This window comes from Phyllopteryx taeniolatus, chromosome 15 (assembly GCF_024500385.1).
Source record: "Phyllopteryx taeniolatus isolate TA_2022b chromosome 15, UOR_Ptae_1.2, whole genome shotgun sequence".
Lineage (NCBI taxonomy): Eukaryota > Metazoa > Chordata > Actinopteri > Syngnathiformes > Syngnathidae > Phyllopteryx > Phyllopteryx taeniolatus.
This window is the reverse complement of record NC_084516.1, coordinates 19,667,382-19,683,482: the sequence shown is the minus strand read 5'-3', so window position 1 is coordinate 19,683,482 and position 16,101 is coordinate 19,667,382. Positions and strand designations below refer to the sequence as shown.

General features: G+C 42.7%; 2 protein-coding genes across 4 annotated transcripts in view; both read left to right on the top strand.

Annotated features, from left to right (window-relative positions):
- Positions 1 to 9: 9 nt before the first annotated feature.
- Positions 10 to 10,504, top strand: alad (aminolevulinate dehydratase). Its single transcript, XM_061799325.1, has 12 exons — positions 10 to 216; positions 763 to 888; positions 1,025 to 1,075; positions 1,954 to 2,050; positions 2,358 to 2,493; positions 4,056 to 4,139; positions 4,488 to 4,576; positions 6,441 to 6,496; positions 6,576 to 6,663; positions 7,064 to 7,150; positions 7,318 to 7,447; positions 9,075 to 10,504. Exons 2-12 carry the CDS (start codon positions 770 to 772, stop codon positions 9,131 to 9,133), a joined length of 996 nt encoding a protein of 331 aa, XP_061655309.1. The 5' UTR covers positions 10 to 216; positions 763 to 769; the 3' UTR covers positions 9,134 to 10,504.
- A 2,497-nt stretch (positions 10,505 to 13,001) lies between these two features.
- npr2 (natriuretic peptide receptor 2) overlaps positions 13,002 to 16,101 on the top strand; it is a 57,195-nt gene continuing 54,095 nt past the window's right edge. Inside the window, exons 1-2 of one of the 3 annotated variants that reach the window (XM_061799321.1) lie at positions 13,020 to 13,063; positions 13,182 to 14,122. In XM_061799321.1, the coding sequence (XP_061655305.1) occupies positions 13,444 to 14,122 (679 nt within the window). In that variant the 5' untranslated portion in view covers positions 13,020 to 13,063; positions 13,182 to 13,443. Of the gene's footprint in view, positions 14,123 to 16,101 lie in introns of all 3 variants that reach the window. The other 2 variants (XM_061799320.1, XM_061799323.1) reach the window with 2 other exon arrangements.

Sequence of the window (16,101 nt, the reverse complement as noted above, 5' to 3'; positions counted from 1 at the left end):
TAATAAATTAAGAGGCGTATCACAATGTCATTAATTCGTGTTATGACATAAACAGGATGTCGTTTTTATTTGCCCTAAAAGCGAATCGGTAGGTGGCGATAGTGATAGCTAGCGAGGGTTTGACAGTCTTGAGTGGAATTGAAAGAAGAAACTCAACCGGCCACCAGTCTGAACTGAAAGAGTGTCACGTACTTGACAAGTGCCCACTTTCTTCAGGTAAGAACACTTTTAATTTAGTGTCCGGTACACTTCAACTGTTGTTGTTTTTTTTTTAAATAATGAGTTTGTTGTCGACGTCTTCTTTGCCTTGCTTTTTTTTTTTCTTTCCCCCAAACACTTTTTCTGGCCAAGGTGACTACGCTATTGAGTTTTTCTGCTGTATACATAATTAACTATGTAACAAAATGTCAAAAAAGCTTTCCAAATACTTGTTAACTTCTAGTGTTGAGCTTGTATTCAATGATAGATTTGATAGCAATGTATAAATAGACGTTTTTAAAGGTCTTTTATAAAACCCTCCATGGTGTTCTAGATTGTTCATATTGCACATGGCTCAAGTAAATTAATGCATGCTTAGGCATGCAGATCACGTTTGTGTGCAAGTACAGCTAATATCAACGTTAGAAACATGTGGAATGCTGACGGCTACAGTAGATATCAGTGGCAGACTAAACAGCTTCCCTCATGTTCCAAACAAAAATATTCAAAGGTCACAGATCCAAAGTGACAGGAATTCATCTATTTTTGACTTCTCCGTCTCAGGGTCAAGATGCAGACGCCGGCACAGTCCATCATTCACAGTGGCTACTTCCACCCAACTCTCAGGTCCTGGCAGACCTGTGCCACGGATATAAAAGCAGAAAACTTCATTTACCCAATTTTCATCACGTAAGTGACAAATCTTTCCTTCAGCTGAATACAAGGCAAATTCAAGTGTGGGGGTTTGAATTGTTGTATGTTACTACTGGATGATTCTGTAATCATTTGTCTTGCGCTTACTGAATGTTAATTGCCTGTCCTATAGAGACGGTGCCGATGCCGTGGAGCCTATTGGTAGCCTGCCCGGACAAGCCAGGTAGTATTTGATTTGATTTGATTTTACATTTTTTTCCCATGTTTTTAAAATAGCCAAAGCCAGTTATTTATGTTTGGACTAAATTGCATTCTCGCATCCATGCTCTTAAGGGAAACATTTGTACAAAAACGACTGGTACAACTGATAAGGGAGAGTGTTGTCCTGAGATAAAACAAAACTTGAGTTGGGGTGGATCGAGCACCGAATGCTGTTTCGCGACACAGATAAGATGAACATGTGTTACACTCAAACTGGCGAACTTGCTCTTGTGAAACTTCGTGGTAAAAGTCATAACTAGACAACGTTTCCACCATAGTGAGGATAAGCAGTTTTGAAAATGGATGGATGGAGGGATAGTTGATTTAATTTTGTTTCACACTTGTAGCCTTTAGTCATTTTGAATGGAATTGCGGTTTAACTGCGACGCGTTGGTTCGCCTCGGTCCGAATGCAGTAATTGGACTCATATTATGGATGGGTAGAGTCATCATAAACTGATTAATTGATGGTTAGTCATTTGTTAATGTGGAATCGATTGTTGATGAATCATATCGTGAAGCAATTGCGGCATGAGGGAGTTTCACTCGTCCTTTCCTGCAACCAATCAGCACTGTTGATTCAGTCTCCACTTATTTGTGTCAATATTTGCCTAGGGATACCGGAAAAGTAGAATATTAATCCTATAGCATTAGGTATTATTAGAGAGTATTAGCTGAGTTAGTTTAATTCACATGCAACCAAACTAAAGCAGAATTATGGAGCCAATTTCATGGTCTGATGACACCCTTTTTATTCATTAAATCAAGACTAAAAGGAACATATTCACTCGTCTTCCATCATTTGTAATCTTAGTATGCTTCTATGTACTTCCTTTTACAGGTATGGGGTGAACAAACTGGAGGGAATGTTGCGGCCACTTGTAGAGAATGGCTTGAAATGTGTGTTGATCTTTGGGGTCCCTGCAAATATAGCAAAGGTATGAAAATGTAAAAAAGAGGGCAGGAACATACATACTATACTATCTAACATAATAATGGCTGAAACTGAAAGCGTCACTGTGTTTTGAAATCGAGTGAAGGTTAACCCGGATATGCTTCGTATGTCTTCATTGACCACAATAATGACATTTTATAGACTTTGTTTTTGTTTTTTTAAGGCGATTCATGTACAGTGTTGCATGAAAAATGTACGTTGCATGTCGAATACAGTATTTCGGATGGAAAATTTCTGCTTATGAAGAAAAGTCAGTATGTGTGCAGACACTCTGATCTTTTGTGCATTAGGATGACAGAGGATCAGGGGCAGACACGGATGACACACCCGCCATGATGGCCGTGAAGAAGATCAGATCCCTCTTCCCCGATCTGCTTGTAGCGTGTGACGTCTGCTTGTGTCCCTACACGTCACACGGTCACTGTGGTCAGTGTCTCCTTGAATGCTAGACATTCTTCAGCAATGTTTTGTGGAACAGAAATAATATGCGGCATGACAAAACATTGAAAACATTGTCGGTACCCTTCTATTAAAGAAAAACGCACAATGGTCTGTGCAATAACTCGCCGAGGCTGAAATTTGCCAAAATGCATGCTCTCGAGACCGTATTTGGGAGAATGCTCTTCAGAAACTGGAGCTTTTTGGCAAGTTGCATCAGCTGTTTGAAATATGTCGAAGGTTATGCTTCACATTTCTGATGCTGCTTTGCTTCATCTGGCACAGGGTCTCTTGAATTTGTGCAGAGTACAATCGAACATCAAGGCATTCTGGAGTGAAATGTGCTGCCCACTGTCAAAAAGCTTGGTCTCAGCCACAGGTCACGGGTCCTCCAGTAGCATAAAGAACAAAACGCACAGTTGAAAGCACCCAAGAATGGCTAAGAACAAAACAGACTATTCTAAAGTGGCCTTTGAGGAAATCCTGTTGGACAATACATCTGTGGAAAGTGCAGAAACAAGCAGCTGAAGAAGGCACCTTTAAACCTGAGACAGTTGGAGCAGTTTGCCAAAATATACAAAATAAGATAAAAGGCTACCATCATTCCCCCCCCCCCCCCCAAAAAACAAAAACCTTTTTAAATAATTCTTTTTGACCACATAAAAACAATGCAATATTTTCCTATACTGTACACACTTATTGGCCAAGTCTTGCGTTGCGGGTACACAAATATCACATATAAGAGCTGCATTAAATAATTAAACTACTCACAAAGTTAGGGATATTTGCTTTCAGGTGGAAACTTGGGATGAACCGAAAACGCTCTTTAACCTTTTACAGGAGAACCCAATTTGACCTTGTCTAGAATTTGAATGCACATGTCCAAATGTTCAGTATTTCGGTACTTGTTTCCACAACTTGCTGGTGCTGTTTGAAGCCTCGCAATGGCAAGATACTGTTGATCTATTCTTAGGCGTTGTCTTGGGCTCTTGATGGGAAAATGTCAACCCCGTGATGACGAGAACTGTTTAAAAAAACTATTCTAATTGAACCAGGACATGTATTAATCATTTAATGGAGCAAACATTACTTGTGAATTTTTCCATTCCGTTCCCTGCTAGAAAAGAGTGAATTGCGTAAAAATATATTGAACATTTTCACAGCGGGTTCACTTGATGACCCCCTTGAGCTTGGGAAAGAGGGGGAAAAAAATTGCACATGCACGGCGATATTCTTCTCAGTCAGGAGTCGTCGGATGATCAGGGCATCGTGAGCGGGCGCGTTGTCGTTCTGAAGCAGCCATGAGTTGTCCTGCCACAATGCATCTTTTCTTATCGAAGCAAACGCCACGCGACCTCTTTGGAGACATCCTGGTTGGTTGTCTGGCTCACCTTGAAGGGGAAAACCTTTAGTTTGTAGTTTGGGTTTGAAATATATCTCTTGTGACCCCAGTCCTGGAACCTCTCTGCCTCGTATATTGCGGGTGCAGGTGTACCTAATAAAGTGTCCAGTGTACAGACAATCTCTATGATATTTCCTTTCTCTTCCAGGTATCTTGAACGAAGATGGTTCTCTGAACAATGATGCTAGCTGTTTAAGACTAGCAGAAGTGGCACTAGCCTACGCCAAAGCCGGTAAACACAATTTTCTTTTTCTTTTCTTTTTTTTTTTTGTTAACTTTTAAAGTGTATGTGTCATCATATGTATATTTCCCCTCACACAAAAATTCCCTTGTGCAAGTTTCCTAAATGTCTGTATAATGGGATACTTATATAAGTATAATTTATGGCCACATTTTCGATGACTTGACTGGGAAAAATAACTCTAATACAAATGGGAACACTGATTCCTGTAATTGAGCTCAAAACAACATTTTAAGAAGAAAGAGACTGTCAGGCATTGTGAGATATACCCTGTCAGAGATTTTTGGGGAGTTTTAAATCAATATTAATAGTTTATTTATTATTGATGTTTTGTTGCAGGTTGTCACATAATTGCTCCCTCTGATATGATGGATGGCAGAGTCGGTGCCATCAAACAAGCACTGCTTTCTAATCTTTTGGGAAACAAGGTAAGTCGGACAAGTAAAAAAAACATTGGAAACTAGGAATTTAAGTAAACCCAAAAAGAGCGCATCAGCTATTAATTTAGGAAGGCCCCCTTGTGCTCAGCCAGTGTTTCCCAGCTCAAGGTGAAAACCTACAGTGCTGGGAAAAAGTATTGGCCCCCTTCTCAAATTCTTATATTTTTGCATAGTTTCCCTACTTTAATGTTTAAGATCATCAAACAAATGAAAATATTAGACAAATATAACCCATGTGAACTTAAAATGCTCTTTTTAACTGGTGATTTCATTTATTAAGGAAATAAAAACTATTCAAATGTACCTGGCCCTGTGTGGAAGAAGTAATTCCCCCCCCCCCCCCCCCCCCCCCCCCGTGAAATCATGAATTAATTGTGGCTAATCACAATTTTAGGTGAATTTTCATTGATCACACCCTAGCCTGATTATCGCCAGACCTTCTCAATCAAGAAATAATTTAAACACAATCTTTCCCTGCAAAATCATGTCAGAAAAAAATATCTAAAAAAGCTGCAACAAAATGACACGATCCAAAGAAATTCCGGAACAGTCGAGAAATAAAGTAATCGACATTTATCAGTCTGGAAAGGGTTAGAAAAGCAATTTCTAAAGCTTTAGGATTCCAGCGAACCATAGGGAGAGCCATTATCCTCACATGGAGAAAACATGGAACAGTGGTGAACCTTCCCAGGAGTGGCCGGCCTACAATGATTACCCCGAGAGAACAGCAATGACTCATCCAGGAGGCCACAAAGGAACTCAGGATAGCTTCTGAAGAACTGCAGGCCTCCCTTGCCTCAGTTAAGGTCAGTGTTCATAACACAGCAATAAGGGAGAGACTGGGCAAAAATGCCATCCATGGCATAGTTTCAAGGCGAAAACCACTGCTGACCAAAAAGAACATAAAGGCTCATCTTACTTTTGAAAAAAAAAAAAAAAAAAAACATCAGAATTTTTCCCAAGACTTTTAGTAGAGAGACTAATATATGGACTGACAAGATAAAAGTTGAGCTTTTTGGAAGATGTGTGTCTCGTTACATCTGGCATAAATGTAGCACAGCATTTCAGAAAAAGAACATCATACCAACAGTCAAACATGGTGGTGGTAGTGTGATGGTCTTGGGCTGCTTTGCTCCTTCAGGACCTGGACAACTTGCTGTGATTGACGGAACCATGAACTCTGCTCTTTAACAGAAAATCCTGAAGGAGAATATTCAGCCATCAGTTTGTGACCTCAAGCTGAATGAAGCGCACTTGGATTCTGCAGCAGGATAACGATACAAAACACACCAGCAAGTAAAGAAAAATCAAATTAGCTTCAATGTTAACTTCAAAGTTCATGCTAAAAACCCTCCGCTTTTGCTGAGTTCAGACAATTCAGAAAGGAAGAGTTGGCCAAAATATCTGCCCAGAGATTTGAAAGACTCATTGCCACTTGACAACAATGCTTGATTTCAGTTGTTGCCGCTCAGGGTGGCCCAAACAGTTAAGTTTAGGGGGCCATCACTTTTGCACACAGGGCCAGGTAACATTTTCGTGAAGAAATGAAATTCCCATTTCAAAACAGAATGTGAAGTTCACTCGGGTTATATTTGTCTGATATTTACATTTCTTTGACGATCTTAAATATGAAAAGTGGGGAAACTATGCAAAGATATAAGAATTTGAGACAGGGGGCCAATGTGAGCCATTGTATCACAAACCCAATTGGGGTGTACTGCTCTATAGGTTTGAGCACAGGAGCTGTTGATCCTTTCAAGATGCAATAAGTCTTCCTCTCAGTGCCCACATGTTGCAAAAACTATTTCGCACTAATTCAAGCAATTTATGTTATGTTTGTCTTCAACTCCAGGTCTCAGTTCTAAGTTATAGCGCCAAGTTTGCCTCATGTTATTATGGTCCTTTCAGGTAAGTAAAGGTATGGGATCAAAACACATTTATGGACATTTGTGTACGCATATTGAAACTTGTAGTGGTCTCTTTGCAGAGATGCTGCACAGTCCAAGCCAGCTTTTGGGGACAGGCGCTGCTACCAACTCCCTCCGGGTGCGAGAGGGCTTGCCATTCGAGCTGTGGTAAATATAGTCATTACACGACGCACGCAAAAGTTCACACACACACACACACACACCTAAAAAAGAAGTTTCAGGATGAACTTAAAATGCACTATAACATTGACATCATTGAAAATGTATTTGGAAATTAAAAACAAAGCACCTGTGCTGAATTTCGCCACTTTAGCCCCTTGTTCGAGGAGCAGGAAGTTGTGGTCAAACTATTGAAACACTGGAAAATTGGACATGTGCGTTCAGAAGGTTTAAGTTCACCTGTAAAGTTCCTAGTGCATTTTAGGTTCATCCTAATATTTTACCCAAAAGCCGAATATCCCTAACTTTTTGTGAATTGTGTAAACGTGTACATTTGGTGTACAAACGCTATATGTTGACGTTTGTGCAACACTGTTCTGTGCCTCAGGAGCGAGATGTAAGAGAAGGAGCTGATATGCTGATGGTGAAACCAGGTCTGCCATATTTGGACATTGTGAGAGAAGTCAAGGACAAGGTCTGTTTTAATAATGTACAGCATTGCTGCTTTACATATTGGCAAGCTTGTGAACCTTTAAAAATATAAGAAAATATTTGAAGAAAAGAAGAAAGTCGTTTTCCTCAAGGCATTTAAAAATACGGCTGCACGTCATGAGTAATGGTTTTTGTTCGGTCTCTATTCAGTTCCCAGCTCATCCCCTTGCTGTGTACAATGTGTCGGGGGAGTTTGCCATGATGTGGCACGGAGCGCAGGCTGGAGCGTTTGACTTGCGAGCCGCTGTGATGGAGGTCATGACTGCCTTCCGCAGGGCAGGTGAGCATGTGCTGTGGGACGTTAAAGCCAGAGTCGTTATGAAACGCGCATTTCATCCATTCCAGTGAGTCAGAACACATTCAAAAATAAACTGACAAATTCTAACTGATTAATCTAGTTGATGACAATGTTTCAATGTTATTTTGCATTTCATCTAAATATTCTTGGTGCGAGATTAGATTACTCCCTTCAAGAAAGTCGCAGCCCTCAGCTCCATACTTTCTGTGCTGCGTATCTCAACAAACTAGAGAAACCCCAATACTCATTTTGATGTACTGTACAACAGCTTTCATCATGACGCTACACTCTGCGAAATCCAAATCCTCCTCATCACCAAAAGATAGAAGTGAAGAATCTACCGTATTTTCACGACCATCAGGCCGTGTAGTATTAAAAGGCGCAGTCTCCGTTACGGGGTCTCTTTCTGTATTGAACACATACATAAGGCGTACCGTATTATTGGGCGCAGGCATGGTAAAACATACGCTAGCTTAAAACATACGGTAGCATGCATGCACGCTAAAACATGCATGCTAACGTACGTTATTTAAAAAGGCAGCGGGAGCAAAACTTGAGTTCGGTTGTACTTTATTGAAGTATTTAACAATGTACTCACGTTATTTTTTGATCAATCCTCATCCACAAATCAGTCAAAGTCCTCATCTTCTGTATCCGAAATGAAAAGCCGGGCGTCTGTTCTCCATTAAACACGGCAGGTCCCCTCTCATCATTGTCGGAGTCAGTCTCGTCGCCGTGCGGCTCCTTAGAAATGATGCCGGCTTTTACGAAAGCTGGAACAACAGTGCAAGCAGACACGTTAGCCCGAGCATCCACACTCCATTCCCAAATCGTGGCGTAACTCGCCCGGAATGACGGCAAGGTCCGAGTTATTGCCCTCAGTCGAACGGTGACTTTAGAGCCGCTTCTCCCGGCTGTTCTTTGCTCATGAATCCATTGCTCGAGTTGGTCTTCCGACTCGGGCCACCTCGCCTTGTTTCCGCGGACATTCACCTTCGTCTTCTTGACTCGGCGAAGCTCGTTTTCCTGCTTCCTCCACTTGCGAAGCGCGGATTCGGTGATCTTGAATTCTCTCGCGGCTGCTCGATTCCCACGTTCCTCCGCATAACTGATAGCGTGCAGTTGAAACTGGGCTTCGTAAGCGTGTCTCTTCGTAGGTGCCATTTCCGGGGGTCCTTCGCCAAACCGATGTTGTTTTGCACAATGCACATACTATATACCTACTGGGGGCGTGCCTTTAGCGTCCTCTGTCACGTGCACCCTTCCACCTTTAATGTCCGCATGCTGTCCTCAGTCACGTCCGGCCTTCCTCTATATAAGCAGCCTGTCGGCAGGAAATGCTCCCAGTCAGTCAAGCGGAGCGCTCATCGAAGTCACACAACAACATTTACGGATTTTGGAACTCGGTGCACACACAAGGCGAGCCGCATTATAAGGCGCCCCGTCCATTTTGGAGAAAATGTAAGACTTTTAAGTGCGCCTTATGGTGGTGAAAATACGGTAATTACTTTTTAAACACACTGGTACATGGAAATGTCACATTAGCATGATACATTTTTTTTTACTATACATTACTGTCTGGGCTAATTGTTTAATCCGTGTTTTTAAGGTGCTGACATCATCATCACATACTACACCCCTCAGTTGCTGAACTGGTTGAAAGAGTGAAGAACGAAGAACTGAGCCTCCCTTAGGAAGATATCGTCTCCTATTAAGCTAATGACCAAAAATCTGCTCTTGAAAATGTCAGGGTAATATGCTTTTGGCAAATTCAGTACATTTGGGCATTTATTTAAAATCTATAGTGGAAAACTGGACCATGCGTAAGAATTTGTTCTTCTGTTATTATTATTATTTTTTTGTAATTCGAGAGAGCCTAATATCACAGTTATAAACACTATATAGTACACAAAAAGTTAGGGATGTTGATGAAATTTCAGGAAGAACATAAAATGCACGATAACTTTTTACAGTTCAACTTAATTTGACCTTTTCCAAACCTTTAAATCAGTCATGTTTGACTGGTTAATGTTTCAGTACTTTTTGCACAACGAGGAGCTGAATGGCAAGTTGTACAAAAAGTACTGAAAAGTGGGTTGTGTGTATTAAAAAGTTTTGAGAATTGAGATTATGGTGCATTTTAGGTTGATCTTCAAATTTCCTGCGAAAGTGAACATCCTTAGGTTTTTGTGAGTCGTGCATGTCTGTTTCCAAAGGGCCGAACACTGAGAATGTAACAGTTAATCGTAGATTGTGTTACTCGTTTCTTAAGCACTATCTGCGCTGTAATTCGGATCGTCATTACGTGACATTTGTGACCACAACCCCTTTGCACCGGAAATTAAAGTGTTTATTCAGAGCTCTTACTGTAGTGCCAACGTGTCACACATGAGGCTTGCGGGCAAGATCCGGCCCTCCGCATTATTTGATGTAGCCGGTGAAAGCTTTCCCAGAATTTTTTCTCGACTTCTGTTTAAAACTAGCCATAAGAATTGTGTTCACTAAATGCCGGGGCAATTATATAATATGAGGTGCTTATTAGGATTCCCTCACAGAACATGTTCGTTACGGGAAAGAAGTGTAACTGTCTCGTGCTTGAGCCACACAACTAGTTTGTTTATAAAAAAAAAAAAATGCAGCTCAGCATCTGGCCAGCGAGCATCACAGCTTTCAATGTTTTTTTCAAAAAAATAAACAACCTCTCCCAAGTTCTTTTTATGGCATAATAATTAAGACTGCTCAAATTGTTGCTGTTTCACTTGTCCGCATCCTTTATTTCTGAAAAAGACAAACTAATGATGTTGCAGTTTTCTAAAAAGAAAAGCTCTTAAGCTGTTAATGTCTCATTTAAATGTTATTAAACCCGCCTCTTTTCACCGATGACAAGCATTTTGCATATTGTTCCCTTACTGTACCAAATCATAAACTTAAAACCAAGGTATGTACTACAACTAACCAACATTTTTGGCATGCTGTTCCACCACTAGCAATGTGGTTTCACAGCTATAAGTGACCCTGCACAATAATTATAATTAGAATTATAATAAACAAAGCTGTCTAGCATTGGCTCTGGCTTTTATGCTATCAAAACATGTTCCCATGTTGCTAACATTGTGAAATGGTTAAAAAAAAAAAAAAAAAGCTTCATCAGATCATAAAAAACTGACAAATACAGCTTTTTTTTTTAAATTTTTTTTACATTTTTGAACACTGCAAATCATTTGTGGAGCAAACAAGAAACAATTATCTTAAATAAAGCCACGTTTCTGAATTGGTTGTCTTTGTTGTGAATGCTCCCTGAATCAGGTTCCTCCATGTTGCTGCTGTCTGCTTTTTTCCTTTCTTTTTTTTCTCTCCCCCCACCTTATAAGACCCCAAGATCTCAACTGTGATTGACTTTACTTCTCTCTAAGTAAGGAGTGCATTTAACAAAAAAACATTTTAGGGGGTAAAAGTAAAAAATAAATACACAAGTATAGTCCAGATACCTGAAATGTTTTTTACTTTAGTACAGTAACAAAGTATGTGCTCTTTATTACTTCCCACGACTTTACACATGCCAGAAAATGAACAACAAGAGGCAAACAATAACCTAATAAAATGCAGTTGTAGATCATGTTAATCTCCAATAATAAACCTTGTTAAATGAATACCTGAAAATGTAAAAGACAATCATTTGAACACTTATCTTGCAAGCTATTACATTTGGCAGCTGTACCTAACGAGGTGCCCAGTGAGTGCACCTGCCACCATTTTCCAATGTGCTACAGTGTGGAAGGGTTTCTTTTCACAAACAATGTCCCTTGCAGGTCGAGCAACAAGATTAAAATACCTTGTGTATGATGAAATAGTGAAATAACCCCAATTTCAATGAAGTCGTATAAAATGTCAATTCCATTCCATTTTCTCCACCACTTATCCTCACTAAGTGCATGCAGGAGGCGGGGTACACCCTGAACTGGTCACCAGCCAATCGCAGGGCGCACACAAGCAAACAACCATTCGCACTCACGGTCACACCTACGGGCAATTTAGAGTCTTCAATGAACCTACCATGCATGTTTTTGGGATGTGGAGGAAACCGGAGTGCCCGGAGAAAACCCACGCGGGCACGGGGAGAACATGCAAACTCCACATAGGCGGGGCCGGGGATTGAACCCGCGTCCTCAGAACTGTGAGGCAGATGTGCTAACCAGCTGCCTAAAATTTCAATTAAAAAAATGAAAATGCAATACAATGATTTGCAAATCCTTTTCAACCTACAGTATAGTTAGTTCTATACACTACCAGGACAAGATATTTAATATATATAATAATATTCAAGCTGATGAACATTTTTTTTTTGAAGCTATCACTCATTTTGAATTTAATACCTACAACACATTCCCCAAAAAGCTAGGACAGGGGCATGTTTACCACTGTGTTACATCACCTTTCCGTTTACCAACAAACAATTAGCCTTTAGGAACTGGAGACACTAATTGTTGAAGCTTTGTAGGTGGAATTTTTAGTTGCTCAACAGTCTGGGGTCTCTGTTGTCATATTTTGCACTTCATGATGCGCCTGACGTTGTCAATGGTGTGGACTGCTGGCAGGCCAGTCTAGTACTCCCGCCCGGCCTTTTACTACCAAGTCAATGCTGTTGTAACGTGCCAGACTGTGGCTTGGCATTGTCTCGCTGAAATAAGCAGTGATGTCCCTGAAAAAGACGTCGCTCGTATTGCTCCAAAGCCTGTATGGACCTTTCACCGTGAATGGTTCCTTCACAGATATGCCAGTTGCCCATGCCCTGGGCACTAACATACCCCTATGCCATCACAGATGCTGGCTTTTGAATTTTGCACTGATAACGAACGATCTGGAACAACCTTCTCCTAGCGTCAAATAATGGGTTCCATTATTGTTGTCACCTCCTCCAAAAAGCCTTCTGCTGATGGTTTTGTAACCCATTCCCGCTTCGTGCAGGTCTAATCTCATTATCCCTGACATGTTTGACAGCTCTTTAGTCTACATCATGGCGGAAGGTGTGCTTTTTCCCCTCGATGAGTTGAGATCAGTAGTAATTGGTCATTGATTGATTGTACCACATGGGCACCAGCCAGCCAGAATTTTGGCTGAGCGTACGAGCACGCCTATTGCACTCATTAAAATGCCCAGCAATTTCAAAGTTACGGTGTGTGTTTTTAAGACTTTTTTTTGAGCAATAGTTTGTTTATGACGACTATCATCAATAAACAACCACCAAAGCATCCGTCCATCCTCCGCACTGTTTTGTCCCGCGCAGGGTCGCGGGCTGCTGCAGCCTGTCCCAGCTGACTTCGGGCGAAGGGCGGACAACACCCTGAACCGGTCGCCAGTCAGTCGCAGGGCACAACTCTAAAACCTGGATGCTGATATTGGGGATGAGCCAATTTGGTGAGTGACCGGCAGGGGGCGACTCGCGCCCATTTTAGAGGTTGCATTATAAACTCGAATCGGTTTCAGCGTTCTCTTTCTTGAGTCTCTAGTCCATTTTGTATAACAGTGACTTTTGTCATAGGCGAATATGAGATTCTCTCCTTCCGTGTGCAGTTGAAGTTTTCAAAGTGGATTCATGAGGTAAAGAGGAACGTGTATATTGTGATCGTGACGTAAAAGGAATCATTTCACGCTTGACCTGCAAATTGTGTCCATTTGAGCATTGGTCGAACGATTTATTTGAGGGTACTTCTTCCAGCGGTATGACGCGTGGGGGCCGAGCAGCGCGAGGGTCGCTCTCGTTGAAGTTGAAGTCGAAGTCGAAGTCATCGTCGCTCTCCCACACGGCAGTCCGTCTTTGGGCGCGCAACAAGCCGACAATATGCCACACGTGAGGCCACACGTGAGGCCACCGCTCTCGTTTTGAGAGAAGGTTAGGAAGGAGAAAGAGGAAAGGGAGACTTATGGGCGGGCACAGCCGGCCGTTTCTCCACTCCAAGCGGCGCCGTACTTGAGTCGTCATGGGCTGCTGGCTGTTGCTGGCCGTCTCCTGCTGCCTCCTTCCGGCGTGCAGAAGCAACATCACGGTGGCGGTGATGCTGCCGGACAACCACCACAAGTACCCGTGGGCTCTGCCGCGCGTCTTCCCGGCCCTCCGCATGGCGCACGAGGATCTCCGCGGCAAACACGGGCTGCTGCTCGGCCGCTCCATCAACCTCCTCAACTTCAGCACCGAGGACCCCGCGGCGGGTTCGTGCGCCGAGAGCCGAGCCCAGGTGGCGGCCGTGGACGCCAAACTCTACATCCGGCCGGACGCTTTCTTCGGGCCCGGCTGCGTGTACCCGCTCGCCTCGGTGGGGCGCTTCGCGTCCCACTGGAAACTCCCGCTCATCACCGCCGGCGGACCCGCGTACGGCTTCGACAAGCGCGACGAGTATCGCACCATCGTGCGCAGCGGGCCGTCCACCACCAAGCTGGGGGACTTCGCCAACATGCTGCACACGCACTTCAACTGGACGTCCCGCGCCGTGGTGATCTTCCACGACTTGAGGCACGACGACCGGCCGCACTACTTCCTCTCGGAGGGCATCTACCTGAAGCTGAAGGAGGAGATGAACGTCACGGTGGAGGCCCAGCCCTACGAAGACGACTCCAAGTACTACAAGGAGCTCATCGCCTTCATGAAGGAGCGCGGCAGAAGTAAGCGCCGCTTTCGTTCGGAACCGCTCGTCCGACTTCGGCGCGGTCGTGTGAACATCACTTCAATAGGGTTGTTATTATTATTGTTGTCCGGGTGCACGGGAAATGTACAATCGCGTCATGATAAAGTTATATCGAGAACCTCGGTTTTCTTATGCCCGAGTTTTGAACATGTTTTTTTTTTTTTTTTTTTGTTGCCCGCAACGTTGCTAAAAGTGAAGCCAATTTGGAATTTTGGTCCAGAAGGACATGAAGTAGACGCACAGGATTTTTCTTACGCGGGCCAGAACAAAAATGATACAGTGGGCAGGATCTGGCCCCATGGCCTGGAGTTTGACACCTGTGAGTAAAACTCTCACCAAAATATTAGGTACGCAGCTCCAGCTCAATAAGCTATTTCCAAAAAGGTACACACATAATCAATAATACTTGACTTGAACCTTTTTTACAAAGTCACCAAGAAGGATAACTTTTATTGCAGTGTTTCCATTTGAATACAAAGTATATGACTCCCAAATGGACTCACTCGGTGTGAAATCTGCGCCAGTTTTAGTTGAACACAAAGCGGATCAACTGGCAAGAAGCCAATCGGTTGGCTTTCTGAATGGCACGGGTCAATTGTACCTTCTGCAATCTAGTAGAAGAGCGTTTCATTGTTCTGCCTGTCATTATTTGTCGCCGACCGATTATGGCAATTGGATAGTTTTCTAATGGGCTGCGGCACAGTGGTTGGGAATGGCTGACGTATAGCTGACCGTACTCCGCCGTAATTACTTCGAATCACACCAGAGAAGCTGACGAAAAAACTGTTCTTGCTTTAAGTTGAATTAACTGGAAACATTTCGAGGTTGAGGCCTATTTATTTTTTTTTTTTTCCAAAAGAATTACATTTATTATTGATTAAAAAAAAAAAATGTTTATGTAGGTGTACTTAATGATTTGGGTGTCGAGTGAAGCGTCCAAGATCACCATGTTCACGGTGTCTGAGCAGGTCGCATCTTGGTGGAAAATGTTATTGTATGATATTATCCAAGCAAAGGCAGAATTGCTGACACAGCTCTTGCACTGGATCTCATTAGGCTGCATGGCATTGACAGGGTGCTCTGCAAAAGAAACATATATGTCTGCATTGTCTGACGACTTTGTATCTCTCTCACTTTGAACAAAAATCCCAAATTGGACATTTTGTATGACCCGAAAAGTCAATCAATTGACCTGTTGTATAAAGTCGATGACTATTTGTCTTTTCTTTTGAATGCACGGCAGATGAAAACAGATTTGAAGTCGAATTAGTTGAGGTAAGAGCCTCTTTATTCGGTCGGGTGTTACTGCAGAGGAATGTTTAGTTTTATTGCGGGGACCACCGCCTGAGGCAGACACATCATTGGAGATGAATAGGGTGCCCCTCCGGCCCCAAACAGTCACATGACTTGGGGAAGCGTCTTTGAACTCTTACTTGGTTCCAAATGAAAGCAACATCGTTGATAATGGTGCAAAGCTCTCGGAGTTTACGAAGGCATTTGCGGAATCCGCAACTCCTCAGCGTTGGATACGGCTGTAGTATTGCAATACCATTACATACGAACACAGCTGACAAATGAGCTGTTCTTGCCTGTAGTTGGAAGAATCTCGATTGTGCGACTCGAGACTGGATTGTGCCCAGTGACGCCGCCGTGCGTTTGCATTATGCAGACTTCGCGTTGCACAAGGTCTCCAAACTACATGTCAAAAGCACAGGATTTGCAATATTTATTGATTCGAGAGGTCCCAGGTTCGGAGTTTGCATGTTTTTTTCCAGTGCTTTTGTGGGTTTTCCATGTACTCTGGCTTCCAAAAATAGGGATGAAAGGTTAAGTGAAGTCTCCAAAATGTCAGAGGTGTGCAAATGTTTGGCGCTACGTGCCCTTTGATTGGCTGGCGACCAGACCCGCATGAACCCTGCCTCTCGCCCAAAGTCAGCTGGGATAAGCTCCAGCTCA